This window comes from Monodelphis domestica, chromosome 4 (genome assembly GCF_027887165.1).
Source record: "Monodelphis domestica isolate mMonDom1 chromosome 4, mMonDom1.pri, whole genome shotgun sequence".
Classification (NCBI taxonomy): Eukaryota; Metazoa; Chordata; class Mammalia; order Didelphimorphia; family Didelphidae; genus Monodelphis; species Monodelphis domestica.
In genome coordinates, this window is record NC_077230.1 from 72453936 (window position 1) to 72477940 (window position 24005).

The following is a 24005-nucleotide window of genomic DNA, read 5'->3' on the forward strand; positions in this document are numbered from 1 at the left end:
ACTTAAACATTACTCTCAGTGAAATCAACTCTAAGAGTGAAGAACATCTAGATCCATTTGGATCTTGAATTCTATATTATCCTACAAGGTAAGGGAGAAGGGAAAACTCAGGGAGGTGGAGGGAGTACAAAAAAGGAGGGAAGGAGAGGGGGGAGGGAACTTAAGAGACCCTAAAAAAAAAAGAAGGGAACAAAAAGGGAGGGACCAGAAAGGGAAGCATATCAAGGGAGGGGATTGGGAGGATTGATTAAAAGTAAACCACTGATTTAAAAGGATATAGCAAAAATAGAAAGGACAAAACTAGGAGAGGATATCAAAATGCTAGGGAATTCACAAGTGACAATTATAACTTTGAATGTGAATAGGATGAACTCACCTATAAAATGTAGATGAATAGGAAAGTGGATTAGAATCCAAAATCCTACCATATATTGTGTACAAGAAACACACCTGAGGCAGGTAGATACTCACAAGGTCAGAATTAAAGGTTGGAGCAAGACCTACTAGGCCTCAATTGATAGAAAGAATGCAAGAGTTGTAATCATTATATCTGACAAAGCCAAAGTAAAAATAGACCTGATTAAAAGGGATATGGAAGGTAAATACATCCTGATAAAAGGGAGTATAGACAATGAGGAAATATCACTAATCAACATATATGCACCAAATGGTATAGCATCCAGATTTCTAAAGGAGAAACTAGTAGAATTGAAGGAGGAAATAGATAGTAAAACTATACTAGTGGGAGTCCTGAACCTACCACTATCAAATTTAGATAAATCAAATCAAAAAATAAATAAGAAAGAGGTAAAGGAGGTGAATGAAATCTTAGAAAAATTAGAGTTAATAGATATATGAAGAAAAATGAATAGGGACAAAAAGGAATATACCTTCTTATCAGCAGCACGTGGTACATTCACAAAGATTGACTATATACTAGATCATAAAAACATGGCATACAAATGCAGAAAAGCAGAAATAATAAATTCAAATCTTTCAGATCAAAAGGCAATAAAAATACTGTTCAATAAGGGTACATGGAGAGTCAAATCAAAAATTAATTGGAAATTAAATAATATGATTCTCCAAAATTGGTTAGAGAACAAATCATAGAAACAATTAATAATTTCAATGAAGAAAATGACAATGATGAGACATCCTTTCAAACTCTATGGGATGCAGTCAAAGCAGTACTCAGAGGAAAATTTATATCCTTGAGTTCATAGATTAACAAATTAGGGAGGGCAGAGGTCAACGAATTGGACATGCACATCAAAAATCTTGAAAGCAAACAAATTAAAAACCCCCAAAAGAAAAACAAATTGGAGATCCTAAAAATTAAGGGAGAAATTAATAAAAATCAAAAGTGATAGAATTATTAAGCTCATAAATAAGACTAGAAGCTGGTATTTTGAAAAAACAAACAAAATTGACAAAGTACTGGTCAATCTAATAAAAAAAGGAAAGAAGAAAACCAAATTAACAGTATCATATATGAAAAGGGAGAGCTCACGTCCAATGAAGAGGAAATTAAGGCAATCATTAAAAACTATTATGCCCAATTATATGGCAACAATTATGGCAATCTAGGTGATATGGATGAATGCTTATAAAAATATAAGCTGCCTAGATTAACAGAAGAAGAAATAGAATTTTAAGATAATCCCATATCAGAAAAAGAAATCAAACAGGCCATCAAAGAACTCCCTAAGAAAAATCCCCAGGGTCTGATGAATTAAGGAGTGAATTCTATCAAACATTCAAAGGACAGCTAATCCCAATACTATACAAACTATTTGACATAATAAGCAAAGAGGGAGTTCTAACCAAATTCCTTTTATGACACAAATATGGTACTGATTCCAAAGCCAGGAAGATCAAAAATGGAGAAAGAAAACTACAGACCAATCTCCTTAATGAACATAGATGCAAAAATATTAAATAGGATACTAGCAAAAATACTCCAGCAAGTGATCAGGAGGGTTATTCACTATGATCAGGTGGGATTTATACCAGGAATGCAAGGATGGTTCAATATCTGGAAAACCATCCACATAATTGACCATATCAACTAGCAAATCAACAAAAATCACATGATTATCTCAATAGATGCAGAAAAAACCTTTGACAAAACACAACATTCATTGCTATTGAAAACACTAGAAAGTAGAGGAACAGAAGGGTCTTTCCTAAGAATAATAAACAGTGTCTATCTAAAACCATCAGCCAACATAATCTGCAATGGGGATAAACTAGATGCATTCCCAATAAGATCAGGAGTGAAACAAAGATGCCCATTCTCACCTCTATTATTTAACATTGCACTAGAAACACTAGCAGTAACAATTAGAGAACAAAAAGAAATTGAAGGTTTAAAATGGGCAATGAAGACACCAAGCTATCACTCTTTGTGGATGATATGATGATCTACTTAAAATATTCTAGAGAATCAACTAAAAAGCTAGTTGAAATAATCAACAACTTTAGCAAAGTTGCAGGATACAAAATAAACCCACATAAGTCATCAGCATTTCTATATATCTCCAACACAGCTCAGCAGCAAAAACTAGAAAGAGAAATTCCATTCAAAATCACCTTAGACTATATAAAATACTTAGGAATCCATCTGCGGAGACAAACACAGGAACTATATGAACAAAACTACAAAACAGTTTCCACACACCTAAAACTGGATCTGAGCAATTGGAAAAATATTAATTTACTTATTGGATGCCATACCCATCAAACTACCAAGAAACTTTTTTACAGAATTAGAAAAAAACAAAGAAAGTTTATTCAGAGGAACAAAAGATCAAGAATATCCAGGGAAATAATGAAAAAAAAAATACAAAGGAAGGTGGCCTTGTAGTATCAGATCTCAAACTATATTATAAAGCAGTGGTCATCAAAAACAATTTGGTACTGGCTAAGAGATAGAAAGGAGGATCAGTGGAATAGACTTGGGGTAAGTGACCTCAGCAAGACAATCTATGACAAGCTCAAAGATCCCAGCTTTTGGGACAAAAATCCATTATTTGAAAAAAACTGCCGGGAAAATTGGAAGACAGAGTGGGAGAGATTAGGTTTGGGTCAACACCTCACATCCTACACCAAGATAAACTCAGAATGGGTGAAAGACTAGAACATAAAGAAGGAAACTATAAGTAAATTATGTGAACACAGAATAGTATACATGTCAGACCTTTGGGGAGGGAAATATTTTAAAACCAAGCAAGACTTAGAGTCACAAAATATAAAATGAATAATTTTGATTACATCAAATTAAAAAGTTTTAGTACAAATAAAACCAATGTAACCAAAATCAGAAAGGAAATAACAAACTGAGAAACAATTTTAATAATAAAAACCTCTGACAAAGGTCTAATTACTCAAATTTACAAAGAGCTAAATCAATTGTACAAAAAAATCAAGCCATTCTCTAACTGATAAATGGGCAAATGACATGAATAGGCAATTTTCAGTCAAAGAAATCAAAACCGTTAATAAAAACATGAAAAAGTGCTCTAGATCTCTTATAATCAGAGAGATGCAAATTAAAACAACTCTGAGGTATCACCTCACACCTAGCAGATTGGCTAACATGACAGCAACGGAAAGTGATGAATGCTACAGTGGATGTGGCAAAGTTGGGACATTAATTCATTGCTAGTTGAGTTGTGAACTGATCTAACCATTCTGGAGGGCAATTTGGAACTATACCCAAAGGGTGCTAAAAGACTGTCTGCCTTTTGACCCAGCCATAGCACTGCTTAGTTTGTACCCCAAAGAGATAATAAGGAAAAATACATGTACAAGAATATTCATAGTTGCCCTCTTTGTGGTGGCAAAAAAATTGGAAAATGAGAGAATAACCTTCAATTGGAGAATGGCTGAACAAATTGTGGTATATGTTGGTGATGGAATACTATTGTGCTCAAAGGAATAATAAAGTGGAGGAATTCCATGTGAACTGGAACAATCTCCAGGAAGTGATGCAGAGCAAAAGGAGTAGAAGCAGGGGAACAATGTACACAGAGACTGATACACTGTGGTAAAATTGAATGTAATGGAGTTCTCCATTAGTGTCAATGCAGTGTTCCTGAACAACCCGAAGGGATCTATGAGAAGGAACACTATCCACATTCAGATGAAAAACTGTGGGAGTAAAAACTCCCACAGTAAAGTGGGAGTAAAAAAAAAAAAAAGAAAAACAAATCCTTAATGACATGGGTCAAAGGGGATATGATTGGGGATGTAGACCCTAAATGAACAGCCTAGTGCAAATACCAACAACATGGAAATGGGTTCTGATCAAGGACATATGTAATACCCAGTGGAATTACTCATTGGCTATGGGAGTGGTTGGGGGAGGGGAGGGAGGAATAGAAAATTATGTTTGTAACCAAGGAATAATGTTTGAAATTGACCAAATAAAAAAATAATGTTTAAAAAAATGTTAATGATCAATGTTGGACAGGCTGTAGGAAGAAAGATACACTATTAATTTGATTCAGTCAGTCTGATAATGCAGTTTTAAATTATTCTGATTAAAACATCTGCACCTTTAGACTTTCAGATCTCACTACAGGGTATTGTAATAGTTAAAGGAATTGTAGAGAATTGAAGAGGTACAGGGGATATGGAAGGTTTTGTAACAGGGAATGGAGGGGTTAAAAGGATAGAGGGAATATGGATACTAGTGAGGGAAAAGGAGAGGGATACCCCCTGCTGAGAGACTGTCTTTGAAAAAATAGGATTCCTGAGAAATGGGCCAACTATGATAGCCTGAGGGGATGTCTTTTCTATTGACTGATGTTGAAGATACCTCAGGGCAGGTAAGCATGGACCCTCCTGAGGGACAAGCCTCCCCCCAGAACATGGTCACCTGGCAGGAATCCAATAAAAACCGTTTATGGTTGAATGGCTGTCCTTAGGTTCTGCTCCCTCTATGTACCCCTAAAATGATAGTCCTTCTCTTATATGACTGCAGGTTATTTAACTCAAGATGATGAACTTTTGAGTAATTTATACCAGAAAAGTTCTGAGTAAGTTTCCACCTCTTTGCTCCTTGTAAGTTCACAAGTTGCCTGACCTTTATGGGTACTTAGCACCCCTTTGTATTAGTTCTAAAAATAGGCATGGCTTAAGTATGAGTTTAAGTACTTTTCATTGTTCAGCAAGGAGTTTTTTCCCCCTAAAGCAGGCTTAAGTAAGGGTGGAGTAGAGGTCTTCACATTTCTGATCTAAGTAGCTTCACTGCCCAAATGGGGAATGATCCCAATGGGGAATTTTTAAGGTTTACAATCCTAACCCTATGAAGTAGGGTCTGAAAATGTTTAAGGTTCACATGTAATAACCAGTTTGGATTGAGAAGGTATCAGGGTAGAGGGAATAGGGATTGTCCTATACTTTGCCACAAAGTGAGTTTGAGTCTTCCTCAGCTTTTGAGCTGAGGCCAGGCCTCACAGGCTTGTGGAGGGTTTCTTTTATTCCTGTCTATGCTATATCTGTGCTAGTTTTCTTAAGTTCAAAGTCTTTAGCAGAAGACAGCAAGAGGAAGAAAACATTCTGACCTTCGGGGTTGGTTGGGCCTGTCTCTTCAGGCTAATGCCCTAAAGACCACTCTTACAGTTCAAGCTGCTCCCCTTAAATCCTTTGATCCCAGGAATCCAGGTAGAACACACAGTTGAGAAAATCCAGGAAGAGGTACTTCTAAGGAAAAAGTAACCACTGGCAAGCAACTCTCACTCTCCAACTCAGTGAATTGAGAACCAAGTCTTGATATGGGAGGTCTTGGATTCAAATTTGACCTCAGATTCTTTCTAGCTGTGTGACCCTGGGCATGTCACTTAACCCCCATTCCCTAGCACATACTGCTCTTCTGCCTTAGAACAAATATACAGTATTGATTTGAAGACAAGAGGTAAGGATTTTTAAAAAATCTATTGTGATTCAAAATGTGATTTTTCTGCTTTAATATTAAATCATCATTTCCCACTAAAGGTCTATGCAGTTATAAGACATTCTTTAAATATTCTAGTTTTAAGGACATCTTCTATATAAAGAAAACAAAACAGAAAAAAAAAAACCTATGCTTTTAGCTGAAAGAAACTAAACAGTGATCTGGAGGAGCATTCCTATGCTAGATCCAAACATGAAGTCCACAAGGAAAAGTAAATTTTCATTTTCATTCCCAACATACCAGAATTTTTCTCTCTCTCGTTAAGAAATATTCACTATGTTTTAAAAGGCAGTTTTCTATTTTGATTCACATGAGTATAATTTGAAATCAGATTGACAATTGGGCCAGACCAATGGTTCTTTCAGCCTAACATCTATTTCTGACTGTCCAGAGGAATTTTTTGTGAGAATAGTTGTCCTTGATAGTATTGTCCTCAGAATGTTATCAGACTACTTTGAAGGGAAAATGAACTTGGCTTGTCTAACTCACAATACTATATGTCTTTTCTATTCAACCATTTTTTGCCATAAAATTATCGATTCAGTTCTTTTTTTTTTTAATTAAATTCTTACATTCTGACTTAGAATCCATGCTAAGTTAATTTCCAAGGTAAAAAGAATGATAAGGGATAGGCAACTGGGTTTAAGTGACTTGTCCAGGAGTATACAGCTAAGAAATATTTGATGTCAGACTTGCACCTCTCATCTCCAGGCCTGGCTGTCTGTCCACTGTGCCACCTCACTGCTCCAACACAATTCATTTTAACAGACATTTATTCATTAAGTGTCTCTAGTTTTCTTAGAACCCAGGGGAGAAAGAAAGTCTCCTTTGGGTTCTAATTAGAAAATTAGATGCTTAGGAAATATAGATGTTTATAATATATCAGAAAGGAGGGAGAGGGGAAATGGGACAAAGAAACAAGTGTATAGTAAGCCTTTACTCTATATGCCAAGTATGGTGCTAAGTGCTGGGAACACAAAACAAGACCCCCAAAAAGTGAAGTTTCTACTCTCTCAAGATAGAATCAAAAAGGCAGATGAAGAGTAGGGGACAGGAGAGAGAGAGTACTTTTACAGGAGCATTTGTCAAATTCAGGAAAGATGGAAGCAGAGCTATGAAGGATCAAAGCATGGGCAATCTGGACCTGCTTTAAAGTGGGGATCCTTTTTGATGCAGAGTAAAAGGAACAGAATCAGGAGAACATTATACACAGAGACTGATACACTGTGGCACAATCAAATATAATAGACTTCTCTACTAGCAGCAATGCAATGATCCAGGATAATTCTAAGGGACTTGAGAAAGAATGCTATCTACATTCAGAGAAAGAACTGTGGGAATAGAAACACAGAAGAAAAACAACTGCTTGATCACATGGGTTGATGGGGATATGATTGGGGATGTCGACTCTAAATTATCATCCTAGTTGAAACACCAACAACATGGAAATGGGTTCTGATCAATGACATATGTAAAACCCAGAGGAATTGCACGTTGGCTGGGGGAGAGGGAAGGGAAGGAAAGAACATGAATCATGTAACCATGGAAAAAATATTCTAAATTAATTAATTAAATAAAAATTTTCAATTAAAAAAAATAAATAAAAGTGGGGGCCCTTGGAAGGAGCTCACTGATGGGAGGAGGGCACTGGCTTGGCAAAAGGATGTATAGTGCCCCGGGTTCTCAGAGAAGTTTCAGAGTGATAGATGGCAGATGAGGTAGCAAGATGGTATAGTCTGGTAAGTCATAAGAGAGCCTGGACATAAATGAAGGGGATAAGACAAACAAATATGATATAAGGCCTAGAAGGCAGTGACGTGGCTCAGTGGATACAGTACTAGGCCTGGAGTCAGGAAGACCTTAGTTAAAGTCTGGCCTCAGACTCTTCCAGCTGTGTAACACTGGGCAAGCCACTTGACCTCTGATTACCTGACAAAAAGATCTTCTCAAGAAGGAATTGACAAACCATTCATGTCTTTGCCAAGAAAAACCCAAGGATAGGTCCATGGGGGCCAAAAGAGTTGGACATGACTGCAAAACAACAATAATAATAAAGCAGAATATAGTAAGTGCAAAGTAAGTTTCTGGACTTTTCATAGTCATCTAGCATTGACAGAGTGCTATAAATTTTATCCTGGCTGTGTAAAATCCAGAGACAAACATCAAGTTCTATTTTCACAAATAATTTCAAACTTCTCTACCAAAATTGATTAAAACTGATGACAAGTTCAAAAAAAACCTCATAGTCACATACAGCCTCTTTCTGTACCTGTAGATGCAGGAAAGGGTGAGTAGGGATTAAGAATCAAGCAGTTCTTAGATTATCTAAAAACAAATTCTAACAATTGATCTTTCCTGGGTGATCTTTGACCAACAACTAACGAGTAGATGTTTACTGGACAAAACCATATTTAAGTCGATAGTCTCCTAACAGACTGTCAATTGGGGATCATGCTGTGTGGTCCCAGTTGGAGCCTGGAAACCTGGTTTCCAAGCCTTTTTCTCTATCTCATAACAATTATAACTGACATTTATAGAACAAATTTTGCAAATTTTGTTGTTTTTATTCAGTCCTTTTTCAGTCACATCCAACTCTTCATAAACCTGTTGCAGGTTTTCTTGACAAAGATATTAGAGGTGTTTGTCATTTCCTTCTCCAATATGGGGAAACTGAGGCAATCAGGGTCATGTGACTTGTCCAGGGTCACACAGAATTGAACTCAGGAAGATGTCTTCCTGACCTCAGGTCTTGTGCTCCATCTCCTGCATCACCTAGCAGTAAACTTTTATACCAGGTTATCTCCTTTAATATAATTACCATCTGAGGGAAATACTTGTATTGTTTTCAATTTGAAAAAGAGGAAACTATTCCCCAAAGAGGTTAAGTGGATTGTGTAGCTAGTGTCTGAGATGGACTATGATGAGTATTGATCATCTCTGACTTCAAATCCAAACACTGAATACTACACCAAATTGCCTACCCTACCAAGAATATTAGTTTGGGTAAGTTGCTTACCCCATCTATTTCTCATTTTCCTCCCCTGTAAAATGAATGAATTGGACTATATAATCTCCCAGATTTCCTTGGATTCCAATGTTTTATGCCATTTTTTAAAAGGGAGAGATGATAAGCATCTTCCTATCTGACCATGAGCCATAGCAACAGAATAGGTAGCTATCCCCTGAATGATTGAGAAGAGAACTTATAATTCAATCTACTATCTAATAATGCCATTGTTGAGGTAACAAATGGAAACATTGGCTTCCCCCCCCCCTTTTTTTTCTTTTAGATAAATCTAAGATTGGAAAAGGAAAGAAAGGAAAATATTAGCTCTATAAGGTCTTTAAAACTTCCTCAGCCTGAAATCTTCAGCTTAAATTTGTAAACAGTAATGTTTTTGAGCCCATAGATTTTGTTCTTTTCTTTGAAGACTTTCTCAGAAAGTGGAAAAAATCAAGAGAAGATTAAACAAGAGGGTGAGCATTTAGTATTTAACTTAAATCACAACACTAGGCATTTTTGCTGTTTAAGTTCAAGTACTATGAGATTTGAAGATATATTGGGAGGAGGGATTGAAAAGTTTGAGTTCATGGGAAACTTAGAAAGGAAACATTTCAAAATTCAATATTGTAGGATTTTTCCTCCTCCCGCCAAGGATGTAAGTGTTGGAGAAACTCATACAGGCTCATTCATGAGAGTTGAAGTTAAAATTTGTAGGGTGAATATTTACAACTCAGAAATCAGCAACTGCTAAACTTAAGAAAAAGTAATGAAGAAAATATTAACAGTGAAGATTAAACTGAAAAGTGTGCCAAAGAGCCAGTTATTAAAACATTTACTGTCACTGCCTAGTAGAGGGGAAACAACATTTTTTCTAATTCATATCAGGGTGTGAATACTTTAGAACAATGATTCAAAGGTAGCTTCCCAAAGAAGTCTTCTTTCTTATTGAAATAGGAAACCTGTTTCCACAAGGATGAATGCAATTTAGAATTAGGTTGCCTTACTTGACTTTTGCATATTATACTACCTTTATTCTTCTTACCAACAGGATATAGGACCAAGTTAAATAATTATTATCTGCCTTTCCTTAGAATCAGGGATTGATAGTTGTAAGGATCCTGTAAGTTTACCTAATCCAATTATTCCATTTTACAATTGAGGAAGCTGAGAACAAAAATAGGGAAATGACTTACCCAGGACCCCAAGAGAATTAGGATCTGAATACAAGTCCTCAAACACCAGAGTTAGTATTCCTTCCCTATTAAGATTTTTTTCAATGAGTGAACTAGGTAAAACAAATTGTTTAAAACAAATGATCCTGAGCAAATCTAAAGGATGAAAGAATGGAATGTGTCACAAAAGAGCAAAGAAAAGTGGGAGAACTTGGAGAAAAGGGAATGGAGAGCACAGCAGTCTAGCAGCCAACATTAGTGACATGGGTCATGTGCTAATTGTGTATATGAGCATCTCAGATGTTTTGTTTTCTTTTGAAGTGTTGTGGTGTCACCTCCTTCACCCCACTGGGGTTCCCCGAGTCACTGAAAAACTCTAGCCTTCTGATTCTTGAAGCATTGGTGGGCAGGTAGTGAATGATGCTTTCCGGACTAAAGATTTCTACTTTTTTGAGGCTTACCGGTGGACAAATGAATTCAAAAGTCACATCTGTATTGTTCTGGATGAGAAGAGATACTTTTATTGAAGAGAATACTGAAAAAGGAAACCTGGCTTTTGTGGCTAGGGAGCGCTAGAGTTTTGTGTTACCTTCCAAGCTGAGGTCTCATCTTTGTCACAGTCAGTAGTACCTGGAGCCCCTCATCCGTGTAACTTTGGGCAAGTCATTTGACCTCTCTGGGGCTGGATTTGTACATCTGTAAAATGAGGGGATGGAACTAGTTTATCTCTAAATTCCATTCTAGTTCTCAATTCCATTATCTTGCTGAATAACCTTAGACTTCCATTTCACTGCAAATTGGATGTGTCATATTACCTCCTTCTACATACTCCACAAAGTTGCGGTAAAGTCTCAGTCTAGATCTGCGAGGGACTTTAGAAGTCGGGTAATCCAATCTCCTCAAGAAACGAAAGCCCAGAGTGCTTTGCCCAAGGTCACATAGGTACTATTAATCTTAATGGCAGAGCGGGGGCATTTGACCTTATTTAGCGAATCCAGATTCAGCACTCCAAATTCAGTGGTTTTTCCACAAACGAGAAAATGTGCTGGACATCCCTCTGAAATCGGGGAACCTTGATAGCTCTGTCTAGGTGGGGGATTATTATTTTCCGCGCCTGTAAAATAGAAATGAAAGTCCTCGACCGCTGCTCTGTATTGTGTCTGTGAAATTTAATTTCTTAATTTTTGTAAACAAGTTGCAGAATTGTAGTTATCCCTATCGATCCCAGGGATCCAGAACTCGCAAGCCCCCTTCCCCAATTTGCCTTAGAATAGGAGACTCGCTTCCGCGTATGAGTGCCTAGGGGTGGAGTGGGAAGTGGGCTGTAAAATACCCCGATCCTAGAGGTTTACAGAAATATTCTTGGACAACTTGAACTATTGACGGCCTGTAAGGCCAGGAAGAAGAAGAAAAAGAAGCTTTGGGCATGGAATAATAAGTAAATAGCCTCTTACTTTTTTTTCTTTTTTTTTTTCCCCTGTAACTGCTGGTCTGTGGAGAGAGAATAGGAGGGGGGAGGGAGGGAAAAGACAGCAATCGAAATGACTGACAGTCCAAGAGGAAGCCAGCCAATCGCAGCTTCCTCTGGCACGGACCAATCGCTGCCTGCCTTGCCATGCAAATCTGCCCTGCAGTGAAGCAGTCAGAAAGTGGGCCGGGCGTAGTAGGGGAGGGGCTGCTGGGGAATTGGCTTGCTGTCTATGACACTCCTGGATGCCTTTCAGGAAGCTGCAGCGCCGAGGGGAATTCTCTACTGAGTAGCAGTGGGAATGATTTGCGGGCAGGGGGAGCAGATGTAGCAACAGCCTAGTGGCACGTTCACAAGCATTCATCAGGCTGCATATGGTGCCCGCACACCAGGGTATATGGATTGTGCATATGCTGCCTGTGCACCTGTCCTGTGCGTGCCTCTGGGTAAAGGTGCTCCTTGGCCATTTATTTGCTCAGGCCTACCTTCCCCTGCTTGGGAAGGCTTGTAAGAAGTTTAACCAAGCTGGAGCTGAGGAGATTAAGTGCCTGGAGCGACTGCGCTAGGATAGAAAGGACAGGGGATTTCGGGGCCGGTGAGCAAGGAGCCACAGACTCCCAACACACTACTTCTAGCCAGAAGGGCATTTGATTTCCTTCTTTCTTTTTGGAAGTCTGGGGTGACAATGAAGGGTGACCCTGAAAGGATTGCAAAGCTGGGGGTGATGCTCACTGAGTAAGTGACAGAAGCCTGAGAAGAGATGACTTACTGATGAGAGGAATGCTAGCTTTTAGGAAAGCGAAGAAGAAACTCAGGATGGGGACCATATGCTCCCCCAACTCAGGAGGGACAAAGACCATGGAAGTCTGCAATGCCGACTGGATGGGCTCACTCCCTCCTCGTCTCAGCACACTCCCCCTTTCCAATCTGGCTATCCCAGGTATTCATCTGATTTCCTGCTTATTCCTAGAATGTATTTGTGCCTTCACAGTGTTTGGGGTTTGGGCTATTTTTCTACTATGTGAGGGGAGTGAAAAAATATTATTTAATTGCCTGAACTTAACCTTATTTATTTATTTTTTTTAGTTCAAACTTATCTGTGAAATAGTTTTATGGAGAGATTTATATGCACTGCCTCGTTGATCATATTGCAAAATGGACAGGTGGGAATGGGGGAGATACAGGTCCTTTCTTTTGTTTTGACATTATACTTCTAAGATTCATTTATTCTTATTGTGCAGTCGGAAGTGATAATTAAGAGTGAGAGAGGGTTTGCTTCCTTGTTTCTTTAAAAGAAAAAGGGTGGCTTGTAAGCGTCTCATTGGAGAACTCCAGAACTGCATTGAATCTGGTACTGAGAAATGTTTCTTTTTTAATTGGTTGGTTGACCTGATTTCTTTGAGGAGCAAATAATAAATAGCTCAGCATTAGAGAACAGATGCAGAATTGGGAACTGATTTAGAGAACATCTGTTTCACTTATTGGAAAAGACAGAAATAGAGAATGTAAGCACTCATCACAAGCAGGCACAAATAGTCGCTGTCAGGTGTGATGAGCTAGTCTTGTTTCAGGCATTGTCTTTAACCTGGAACTTTGGACAATCTTGAACTGGGGGCCCCAAGATTTTTGTTCTAGCTACTATCACTCTGATGAGCAACTTGATGTCATTCTCATTCAGAGTGACATGGGGGCTCCCATTTTTTCCCTCCAAACCAGTGAAGTCATTCATTCTACATTGGATCTATTTAGAATGGGATGAACTTTGTAAAACAGACCTAGGCAAATTCCCATGATGCTCTTCCACTGAGCATTGTTTGTAAGACCAGGGATGAAGTCCCCACTATTCTTTTCTTTGATTTGAAAAAAATAGAAATGACTATAGCAGGTTATTTCCATAGGTCATCATGCAAGTGTCCAAATGCCCTCTGGGTAGCCTGACATTGCTACCAACTAGTCAGAGGGTTTTTAGCCATCTTCAGATTTTAATATCTTCCTATGCTGATTAAGAATGAGGAGGGGGCAGCTGGGTGGCTCAGTGGGTTGAGAACAAGACTCAGAGACAAGAAGTGCTGGGTTCAAATATGGCCTCAGACACTTCTTTCTGTGTGACCCTGGGCAAGTCACTTAACCCCCATTGCCTTTCTGCCTTGGAACCAATACACAGTATTGATTCTAAGACAGAAGGTAAGGGTTTAATTTAAAAAAAGAAGAAGAAGAATGAGGAGTGGATTGCCTTCATATTCATTCAGCTCTTCATCTGCCTCCCCTGTCAGACAATTTAATTAATAGTGAGGCCACAACCTTTCCAGTTCTTGGATGAGAGAAGTAATGTTGTATTGCCTGGTTTCTCAAATTTCTTTAAAATCAGATGTACTTGTAATTTTCAGGCTATTGGCTTTGGCTATTGGGAAAATGTCTGGTGGTTCTGCTTTAGAATTATTTTTTAAAAGTTATAGTGAATAGAATGGTGAACCTGATTTCAGGAAAACCTGGGGTTGAGTCCTTAGAGCACCAGGAGTGGAATTAGGAAGACTTGACTTTATTAAATCCAACCTCAGACATTTATTAGCTGTGTGACCCTGGGTAAGTAATTTCATCTTGTTTGCCTCAGTTTCCTTATCTGTAAAATAATCTGGAGAAGAAAATGGCAAACCACTCCAGTATCTTTGCCAAGAAATCCCAAATGGAGTCATGACGCGTCTGATATAACTGAAATAACTGGACAACAATGGCTGTTGTTGTTCCTAACACTTACTAGCTGTGTGATCAAGGTTTTACCTATCTGAAGCTCAGAAGCCTCATTTATATAATGCCCTAGTAATAGTACCTATCTCACATAATTGATAGAACCCCAAACTCAGAATCAAGAAGACCAGATTTCTCTCCTACCTCAGACATTTAATAGCTATGAGATCTTGCACAAGTCTCTTAACCTCTTGTAGCCTCAACGTCTTCATCTGTAAAATGGTGCCAAGTAGAGCACCAACCTCGGAAGTCTTCTTTGAGGATCAATTGAAATAATATGTAAAGTACTTTATTAACTTTAAAGTGCTATGTAGATGCTACCCTTTTATTATAATAATGTAATGGCAGCACTTTCTAGACCTTGAAGTGCTTTGCGAATGTTGGTTATTATTATGATTGTTATTATCTTTAATTACGATCTAGAGAGTCAACACAAGAGTATCTCTGACACATCTAGCATTAGTCATTACCCCAGAACGCTTTATTATAGTAGAGTTGCCTCATGGTTTGGTATGGCTAGCATATGATTGTCATTTAGAATGGAATCTTAGGCAGGGCCTGCATAGCTCTGCCATTCAGGGTATGTAAACAGGTTGTTGTTTCTTCCTGCCTCATTATATTTTGGACTGGCCTGAGATCAGCACCCTGACTGTTGGTTTGGCCCTGAAGCTCAGTTGCCACAGTAGTCAATCAAGCCACAACAGAGGGGAATCAAGCATTTGCTAGTAATCTTTTGGAATAATTTCATTTTTGCCCTTTCCTAGGAGAAGGGAAGGAGAGTGGCTTGCTGCCACTGGTAATTCTGCCTAATATCCTTGGCATCATGGGAATTTGCCAACCTTGTTTTGTGCAGATAAGGAAATCCTATTAAGAAGTCAGCTAAGGAATCTCCCCATGCCTAAGATCTTATTCATCACAGAATCTCTATGGTCACAAATTGTCACTATCCTGCTAGGTTACTTTTCTAAAGATGAAACAATAAAAGAGATTTGACTCTATCACTCATTCCAGAGAGGCAAGGGGGCTCCTAAGAAAGCTTGTTATTTCCTTTTTATTCCCCCAGAGTGCCGTGAAAATATCATGTCCCCAATAATGACTCTGTTCTCTTAATTCTTTCTGAAAATCCAGCCTAGTAGATAATGATTAAAACCCAGAAGACCTTCAGAGAATACAGAGTAAAGGAATCTAAAAAGAATTAGCACTCTCCCATAGAGGTGACATGGAAGCATTGAGAAAAATCTCTACATGAAACCTCCTCTTATAAATTATATTTTCTAAATGAGCTAGACTTTTTATGGTACTCAGGAGGAGAAAGAGAGGAAAGATGGAAGAGAAAAGGAGAGGAGATAAAAGAAAAGAATGAAGAGAAAGGGGGAAGAAAGAAGGAAAGGACAGAAGTGGTGGAGAGACAAAGAAAGGGAGAGGGAGAGAGAGAGAGGGATAGGGAGACAGAGAGAGAGGAAGAGGGAGACAGAGAGGGAGAGGGAGAGAGAAAGGGAGATGGGGAGGGAGAGAGAGAGAGAGGAAGATGGAGAGAAAGAGGAAGAGGGAGGGAGAAGGGAGAGAGAGAGAGAGAGAGAGAGAGAGAGAGAGAGAGAGAGAGAGAGAGAGAGAGAGAGAGAGAGACAGACAGAGAGAGAGAGAGAGAGAGAGAGAGAGGAGGTGGAGTCATTTTTATTCTGGGGAAAATGTACCTCTGTTTCAAGTTGGGTACAGAGTTGGTTTATAATTTTAAACTCAGTGATTGGATCTCATGTTTTTCCATGCTAGTCCATCAATTAGAGTTGGCTACCATCTGTAGGGAAGGATCAGATCTGTCAGACTGAAGGGAGCAAGGGAAGAGGATTCAAGGAGTTCAGACAGTAACAGTTAGGTTGAGATGAACTATATCTAGGTTGAAGCTTGGGTGCACCTGCTATATCTGCTTAAGACCATGATATGTGTGACCACATGTGTGTGTATCCTCTTAACATAGCCTTGTCATCTTATGTCACTTCTGCAACTGTTGAGAACACCTGTTAATAATCAGTGTCACTCGTAAGGCATAGAAATGCCCAACAAAAACCTCTCTGATTTTTTCACAGCAGGGCAGAATCACAGTGCAATGCCTTAAGCTTAAAAGAATCTGAAGTATTAAAGATTAGATATTTGAAAATTAAAACACAAACATGCTTTTAAAACTTCTAGGCATTATTTTAGCTAACAGTAGAGAAAAGTGTGATGCCTTTTGTTGTCTCAGGCTTATGAAAAAGCATTTTTCCATGCATTATACACTGCCTTTTACCTGCCCCTTGAATAGTGAATTCTTTTTTTAAAACAGTGAGTGTATGCCTTAGTGTTTCCCCCTCTTTTTTAATCTGCTAAACTGTCCTTTTTTTTTTCTTTCATTAGCAGGTAAAATCTGTGGTATAGTGGGGAGAACATGGGACTAAATCAGACCCCTTAGTTTCTAATCCTAGCTCTGCCTTTAATTAACTACTGTGCCTGAATTTCATTTCACCTGGAACCTCCTTCTTCATTTTAAGTCAATAATTTAATGCAAAAAAAAAATGTCTATAGTGTGCAAGGTACTAATGCAACACCCCTGACCCCAATAAAAATGCCTCTGGCCTCAAGTTACCTACACTTCAACATTCTACTGGCAGGATGTAGCATATACACATAAGTGCAAAATAATTCAAGGAAAGGAAAAATACAACTAGTAGGAGTCGAAGAGACATCTCATAGGAAGTGGCATCTGAGCTGCATCTCTCAGGAAGCTAAGGGTTCTAAGAGAGGACAATGAAAAGGAAATGTATGTCAGAAACAGGGAGTAAGTCTGTGCAAAGCGGAGAGAAGAAACAAGGATTCTGAGTTCAAGAAACAGCAAGAAAAGCGAATGTGGACAGAACACAGAGTATATAAAGGAGCAATATAGTAAAGGCAATGGATCGCTGGATCTGAAGTCAGGATAAACAGGGTTTGAATCCCTCCTAAGACAGTAGAGCAAGTTACTTAAACTCTCTTTTTCTCAGGTTCCTCATATGCAAAATGGAATGATGATAGTACCTTCTTTCCAGGGTTGTAACCCCATCGGGGGTTTTCTTGGCAAAGATACTGTTTCTTTCTCCAGCTCATTTTACAGATGAGGAAACTGAGGCAAACAAGGTTAAATGACTTTTCCAGGATCATACACCTGGTAAGTGTCTGAGGCCAGATCTGAACACTGATCTTCCTCACTCCAGATCCAGCAGTGTCCAACATGCACCTAGCTGCCTAGGGTTATGCGGAGGGTGAAATGAAAAAAAAAATTATATATATATATATATATATATATATATATATATATATATATAATGTTTTGAAAACCTAAAGCATAAAATCTGCATCATGATGATGGTGATTGTTAGTGATTAAAGAGAACAATATGAAATAAATTTTAAAAGGTAAGTTTAAGTCAGATTATGATGGACTCTAAGTAGCAGGCTGGGGAGTATGTAATTCATTCTAGAGACAACAGGGAGCTACTGAAGATTTTTAGGTAGAGGAGTGACCTTGTTGGAAGATTATTTTGTCAGCTATTTATAATATGTATTGGAGAGAGAGGATATAACAGGAGGCTAACACTATATTCCAGGCAAGAAGTGTCAAGTGCCTAAACTGACTGAAGATTATGTGACAAGTAGAGAAAACAGAAGAAATAAAGGGATGTTCTAAAAGGGAGATGCTGGTGTTGTTGTGGAGATAAAGTCAATATGTACAGTTCAGATCTCTTGATTCAGAATCAGGTGACCTAGGTTCAAATCCTAGCTCTGTTACTTTTTACCTATATGATCTTGGGCAAGTCACTAAGCCCTCTGGGTCATGCTCTTCTCATCCATAAAATGAAGGGATTTGACCAGATGGCCTCTCTAATTTCTTTCTGCTACAAATCTGTGATGCTACAATTGGATATGAGGTGTGAGGGAGAGCGCAGGGTTAGAGTTGACTCTCAAGTTGGGGAATTGGAATCATATTAAAATGAATGAGATAAGTTTGAGAGTCCCTACGGATCTACTGTTTTGTATGTACACTTGGATTTAAAATTTTTCACAACTAATAGGGATGAAGATGGAAGGATGAATAAGACTAGAAATGTGCTGGTAAATATTTAACAACCAGCTTTTGGGCATGGAGATGGAAGGGGAATACCCATCTGACACAATTTTAAACTTAATCTCCATTATTAATATTTTGTCCAGTACTTTATTAAGTCTAAACAATAAAGAAAACAGTAAAGCTAACCCTATTTGTAGTGTTTTGCTCATTTTTAAGGCATAAATGCTCACTCTGAAAATTTAACAATGGGTTTTCAGTATGAGCTGGTTCTAGTATACTCCTGAAAGGATCATTTTATGTCTATAAGCAATTTCTTAATTCTCTCTTGCAATTAAGACATTTTGTAAGAGGAAATACAATGCTATGAGAAGAAGCACTTTTGGGATCCAAAGAGACCTGGACTTTAATACTAACTTTTCCACTTCTATAATTTGGGCGATCATGGGAAAGTCATTTAATATCTCTATACCTGTCTCCTCACCTGTTAAATAAATGGTATGGACTAGATACACTATTAATAATAATAATAATACCTAGTATTTATAGAGTGCTTTAAGGTTTTCAAAGAGCTCTATAACTATTACCTCATTTGATCCTCACAACAATTCTGGAAGATAGTTGCTCTTATTATCCTCATTTTTCAGAGGAAGAAACCAAGGCAGGCAGGAAAGACAAGATTAGTCCAGTGGAATAGAACTAGTATCTGAGGCAGAATTTGAATTCAGGTCTTCCTGCCTCCCATTTTCATATGTTATCTATTGTACCATCTAGCTGCCAAATCTAAACCTTCTTCTGTGTTTTGTTCATTGTAACCAGAGACCAGACAGCATGTATTCTCTATATAAGTGGTGTGATTCATTTATTCTGTCTACATTCAATCTGCCTATAGTCATCATTGCCTACTACAAAGAGAGCTATATTGTTGTTGTTATTCAGTCATGTTAAACTTCATGATGCCTTTTGGTGTTTTCTTAGCCAAGACAATGTAGTGGTTTTTCATTTCCTTCTCCAGCTCATTTTATAGATGAGGAAACTGAGGCAAACAAGGTCACATGACTTGTCCAGGGTCATATGGCTAATAAGTTCTAGGACTGGATCTGAAATCTAGACCTGAGGCTATAACCACTATGGCCATATATGGTGCCTTTCTTCTCTTCACTGACTACAAACAACTGCAAGTTTTGGTCAAGCCAAAGAATGTCTGTGTTCCTTCCTTATTTATTCAACACAGTATCTCCATGACTATGTTAGATATCATATTTGTTGTATAGATGAGGACTCTAAGTCACCAAGTATCATAATATCAGTCACGTATAAGGGACAGAAATAGGCTTCTTAGGAGAAATCAAGACTACTAGAGACACTTTCTTTTTAAAATTAATACCTTTTACATTTGGCTTCTTCCTTCCCTCCTCAAATTTGAGCTTCTTATCTTCCCCGTCAGGTCTCTGCCTCACCCAGCTCTCATTTCCTATCACCTTTTTCCTCTCTACTGGCCTTGCTGTAAGCGAACCCATCCTTTTACCGAATTTCCTTTTTTTTGCCTTCCTTTGTATCTCTAGCACTCAACACAGTTCCTGGCACACAGTTAGTGCTTAATAAATGCTTTATAGATTGATTTGCCCAAGGTTGCACAGGTACTAGATGCCAGTGGAAGGATGGTTCTTTGAGTCTAAATCCAACTTGCTTTCTTTGGTACCTTGGTGTCTCCATCAAGGTCAGTGGGGTAGATGGACTGTTTTTCAGCACATTCACTAAATTATCAAAGGAAAAGGAATGAGTAGAATTAGAAGCTCAAATGGAGGGAGAAATAAACAGACACGCTTCCAGCTGCAATGCTGGAGAAAGGAGATAAGAAATAAATTACAATTTTTCCCCACCTCAGTAAGTACTGTGAGGAGAGAATAATAAAAGATAGAAGACTTAACATGGATCCAGGAAGGTTAGCTAGAATTTGTTAGAGTCTGACAGCCTTGCCGCTATCCCACAGGCAAAGAATATTTTTAAAGTGTTTGATCTGGGATTTTTGAGGTTGTTAGATGTTAACTCTGTGTCTAAGTATGTAGATAAATATGTATTTTAACCTTTTATTTATGTGTACATGCCATGTAATCTTAGGAGTTCATTTGGGCTGAAAACTGTTTCTTTATCAAGCTACCAAGTATAAAACACCGTGAGAGAAAAAAAAATTATCAAGGTTCTCCCTGGGAGAGGGGGAAGACAGGGAGGAGCAAAGTAAAGTTGATAATTTCATGAAGAAAAGAATTTTTAAAATTCAGAATTTTAAAATTGTGATCCTAATTCTTTGAATCTGTCAATGAAATTTTGTAAAACAATATTTAATAAAACTTGGATTGACATTTCTATCTGGCTAGTATAGGGCAATAAAATTGAAGCATAAAATTAATTGTGATGATCTACATAAATTTAGTAGCTGTGTCTGTAAAAATAAATTGGTCTATATGAAGAACATTTCCCTGCACAGTAGTCCAGGGCCACTGAAGTTATGATTTCAGTTGAGAGGATAACTTGGTAAAAGTCACTATAGTCCCTTTAAAAAAACTGTGAATTAGGTGCAAGTTATAATAGAATGGGGGGGGGGAGAATTGTCAGTTATCAATGACTATAAGAAAATGTGTTATATCCCTAATAATTAGAGGGATGCTAATGAAAACAACTCAGGTTTCATTTCAGACCCAACAAATTGATATAGATTATATAAATAGTATATATGTGGGGCTGAGGGAAGATAGGCATATCAATATACTCTTGCTGTATTTGTCCAATCATGATGAGAAGCCATTTGGAATTATTAAGAGTGTTATGTCCAGGGGGCAGCTATGTAACTTGGTGTATTGAGAGCCAGACCTAGAGACAGGAGGTCCTAGGTTCAAATCTGGCCTCAGACACTTCCCAGCTGTGTGACCCTGGGCAAGTCACTTAACCCCCATTGCCTAGCCTTTACCACTCTTCTGCCTTGGAACCAATACACAGTATTGATTCCAAGATGGAAGGTAAGGGTTTTAAAAAACAATAATGAAATAAAATGAAATAAAAAGAGCTTTATGTCCAGAAATTAATCAAATGTCAAAATAAAAGGCATCAGCACATTATTTTAAAAAATAATTACCCTGGAATAGATGTTAGGTTTCTGCATGATTCTAATTAGAGCTTTTTTATAATTGTTTTGAAATTCAGATTTTTATTTGCATATATTCACTTGCATGGTCTGTCATTGATAGGAATTGGAGTCTGACCCTTTTTAAAAGATAGTTTACCTTAAATTTCATGTTTTACTCTGTAATGGGTTTGTATCCACTATGGACTAAAAAAATTAGAGAATACTGGTATTCCATGTGAATTAGTTGCATAATCATTGTGCCTCATGTTATAGGGTGCCATAAGGTTTATAAAACATTTCATGTATATTTTACCCTCACAACAGTTCAGTTAGGTAGTTGCTAGTGTTATCCCCATTTTACAGATGAAGAAGTAGGCTGAGAAAGGACTTGCCCTGGATCATATAGGTAGTAAGAATCTGAGACTAAATTAAAATTCAGATATTTCTCACTCTAGGACCAGTACTCTATTATGTCATACTTTTTCCAAACTGCAATAAAACTTCAAAAAAGGGTATATTTAAATTCTGGCCCAGATCATATAGAAAGTGCAGCTGTACTTTTAAATCTTTCTTTTGGGGTGAGAACTCTAATAAATTTCTGCTTTTGATGCCTGCTAGTCTGTGTGACTGGGCAACTAAGTATCACAGTGGATAGAGTGTCAGGCCTGGAGTCAGGAAGATCCGAGTTCAAATTTGCATTCAGATACTTACTACATGTGGGACCCTGAACAAGTCACTTAACCCTATTTATCTCAGTTTCTTCATCTGTAAAATGAACTGGAAAAGGAAATGGCAAACCACTATAATATCTTTGCCAAGAAAATCCCCCAAAAGACCACTGAGTCAAGCATGACTGAAAATGACAGAACAAGGAAAAGTTAAATGACCACAGAAATATCATTTTGCCTAAGTTGTAATTTTTTTGTAAATTGCTCATAATATAGCTGTAGTACTAATCTCTCAGGGTTCTTGTGGGAATTGAGTGTGATGATATGTATAATAACTTTCATTTATAAAATGTAAGATTTATAAAGCGTTCTTGTTAATATACATGTAGAGTTAAAATGTTAGTTCTAAGGATTGTTTCATTGTCTATAATTGTTCCCCAAGTGCCTAATACAGTCCTTGGCACTTAGTAAGTGGTTATCAATGTATAATAGATATCATATTGCTTGCCTTCTCAGTGAGAAGGGGAGGGTCTAAGAGTGGGAGAAAATTTGGAACTCAAAGTTTTAAAAAATGAATATTTAAAAAATTGATTAAAAAATAAACAAATGGGGGGCAGCTGTGTAGCTCAGTGGATTGAGAGCCAGGCCTAGAGATGGGAGGTCCTAGGTTCAAATCTGGCCTCAGACACTTCCCAGCTGTGTGACCCTGGGCAAGTCACTTGACCCCCATTGCCTAGCCCTTACCACTCTTCTACCTTAGTGCCAATACACAGTATTGACTCCAAGATGGAAGGTAAGGGTTTAAAAAAAATAAATAAACAAAAATAAACAAATGACATATCATTAACTAGTTTAAAATGCTGTTAAGTAGGTGATTCAAATATTATTTTCCCCATTTTACAAATGAGGAAACTGAGTCTCAGAAGGTTAATTTATAAAGCTAGTGAATATATCATGTGGGATTTGAACTTCAGCCTCATGACTTCACTATCCACTATACATTGCTTCTCAAAAAAAAAAAATATTGTTGCTATTGATCTTTCATTTTCAGAGAAGATCAATTACCTCACAAGAGTAATGTCTTGATTTGTGTGAGTGGGGTTTAAATGAAGCGAGAGTTGGGCAAAATTGTCAGGATAACTGGTGATGGTCCATGATGCAGTAGGTCACTTTGGTGTCTTCAATGATGGACCAAGCTCTGAGTGCTCCATAGCATCTGCTTCAACTGCCTTCATGGCCTTTGCTACAAATTGTTCTCATCCACCCTTTCTGCTGAGAGAAGTCTTCATGTGCTTGGGGTAGACACCCCCCCCCCCAACTCACAGATGGGTTATTCTCAGCCTCATTTAGTCCATCTGCCAAGGCAGTTTTGCTGGAGTGTGGCCACTGTACATACTATAGCTTCTTATAGCCACAAGTGAGAGGTGGGTGAGAGTAGGTAGATGACACCAAAGGCAGATGAGCAGCCCTTAAAGGGCTCAGCAAGCCCTCACAGGAGAGGTGCTAGTCTTCCCTGAATACCCCATCCCAACAAGGATATAGTGTTGACTCAGCTGGGCATAGCTTCTCTCTTTTTTGCGCTGTCCATGGTGGTCAGATGTTTGAAAAAGAAATCACTTCTAACACAAGCTTTGAACTTAGGGCACCAGGAAATTATATTAACGACCTGAGTCTTAGTTTTCTGAATCAATTAAGTTTCGATGACAGTTTCAACATCTTTGACAGAAAAATTAGTCTAGACTAAGACCCAAGTTCAAATCCTACTTCAAACACTAACTAGCTATGTAA

The 24005-nt window shown here is 38.0% G+C and overlaps 2 protein-coding genes across 2 annotated transcripts in view; both read left to right on the top strand.

Annotated features, from left to right (window-relative positions):
* CD96 (CD96 molecule) overlaps positions 1 to 11948 on the top strand; it is a 178752-nt gene extending 166804 nt beyond the window's left edge. The window contains exon 11 of the mRNA XM_056826082.1: positions 11863 to 11948. Within this exon, the coding sequence (XP_056682060.1) occupies positions 11863 to 11948 (86 nt within the window). The remainder of the gene's footprint in view (positions 1 to 11862) is intronic.
* The window catches only part of PLCXD2 (phosphatidylinositol specific phospholipase C X domain containing 2), a 91131-nt gene continuing 78920 nt past the window's right edge, over positions 11795 to 24005 (top strand). The window contains 1 exon segment of the mRNA XM_003341211.4: positions 11795 to 12546. Coding sequence (XP_003341259.3) covers positions 12378 to 12546 — 169 coding nt within the window. The 5' untranslated portion in view covers positions 11795 to 12377.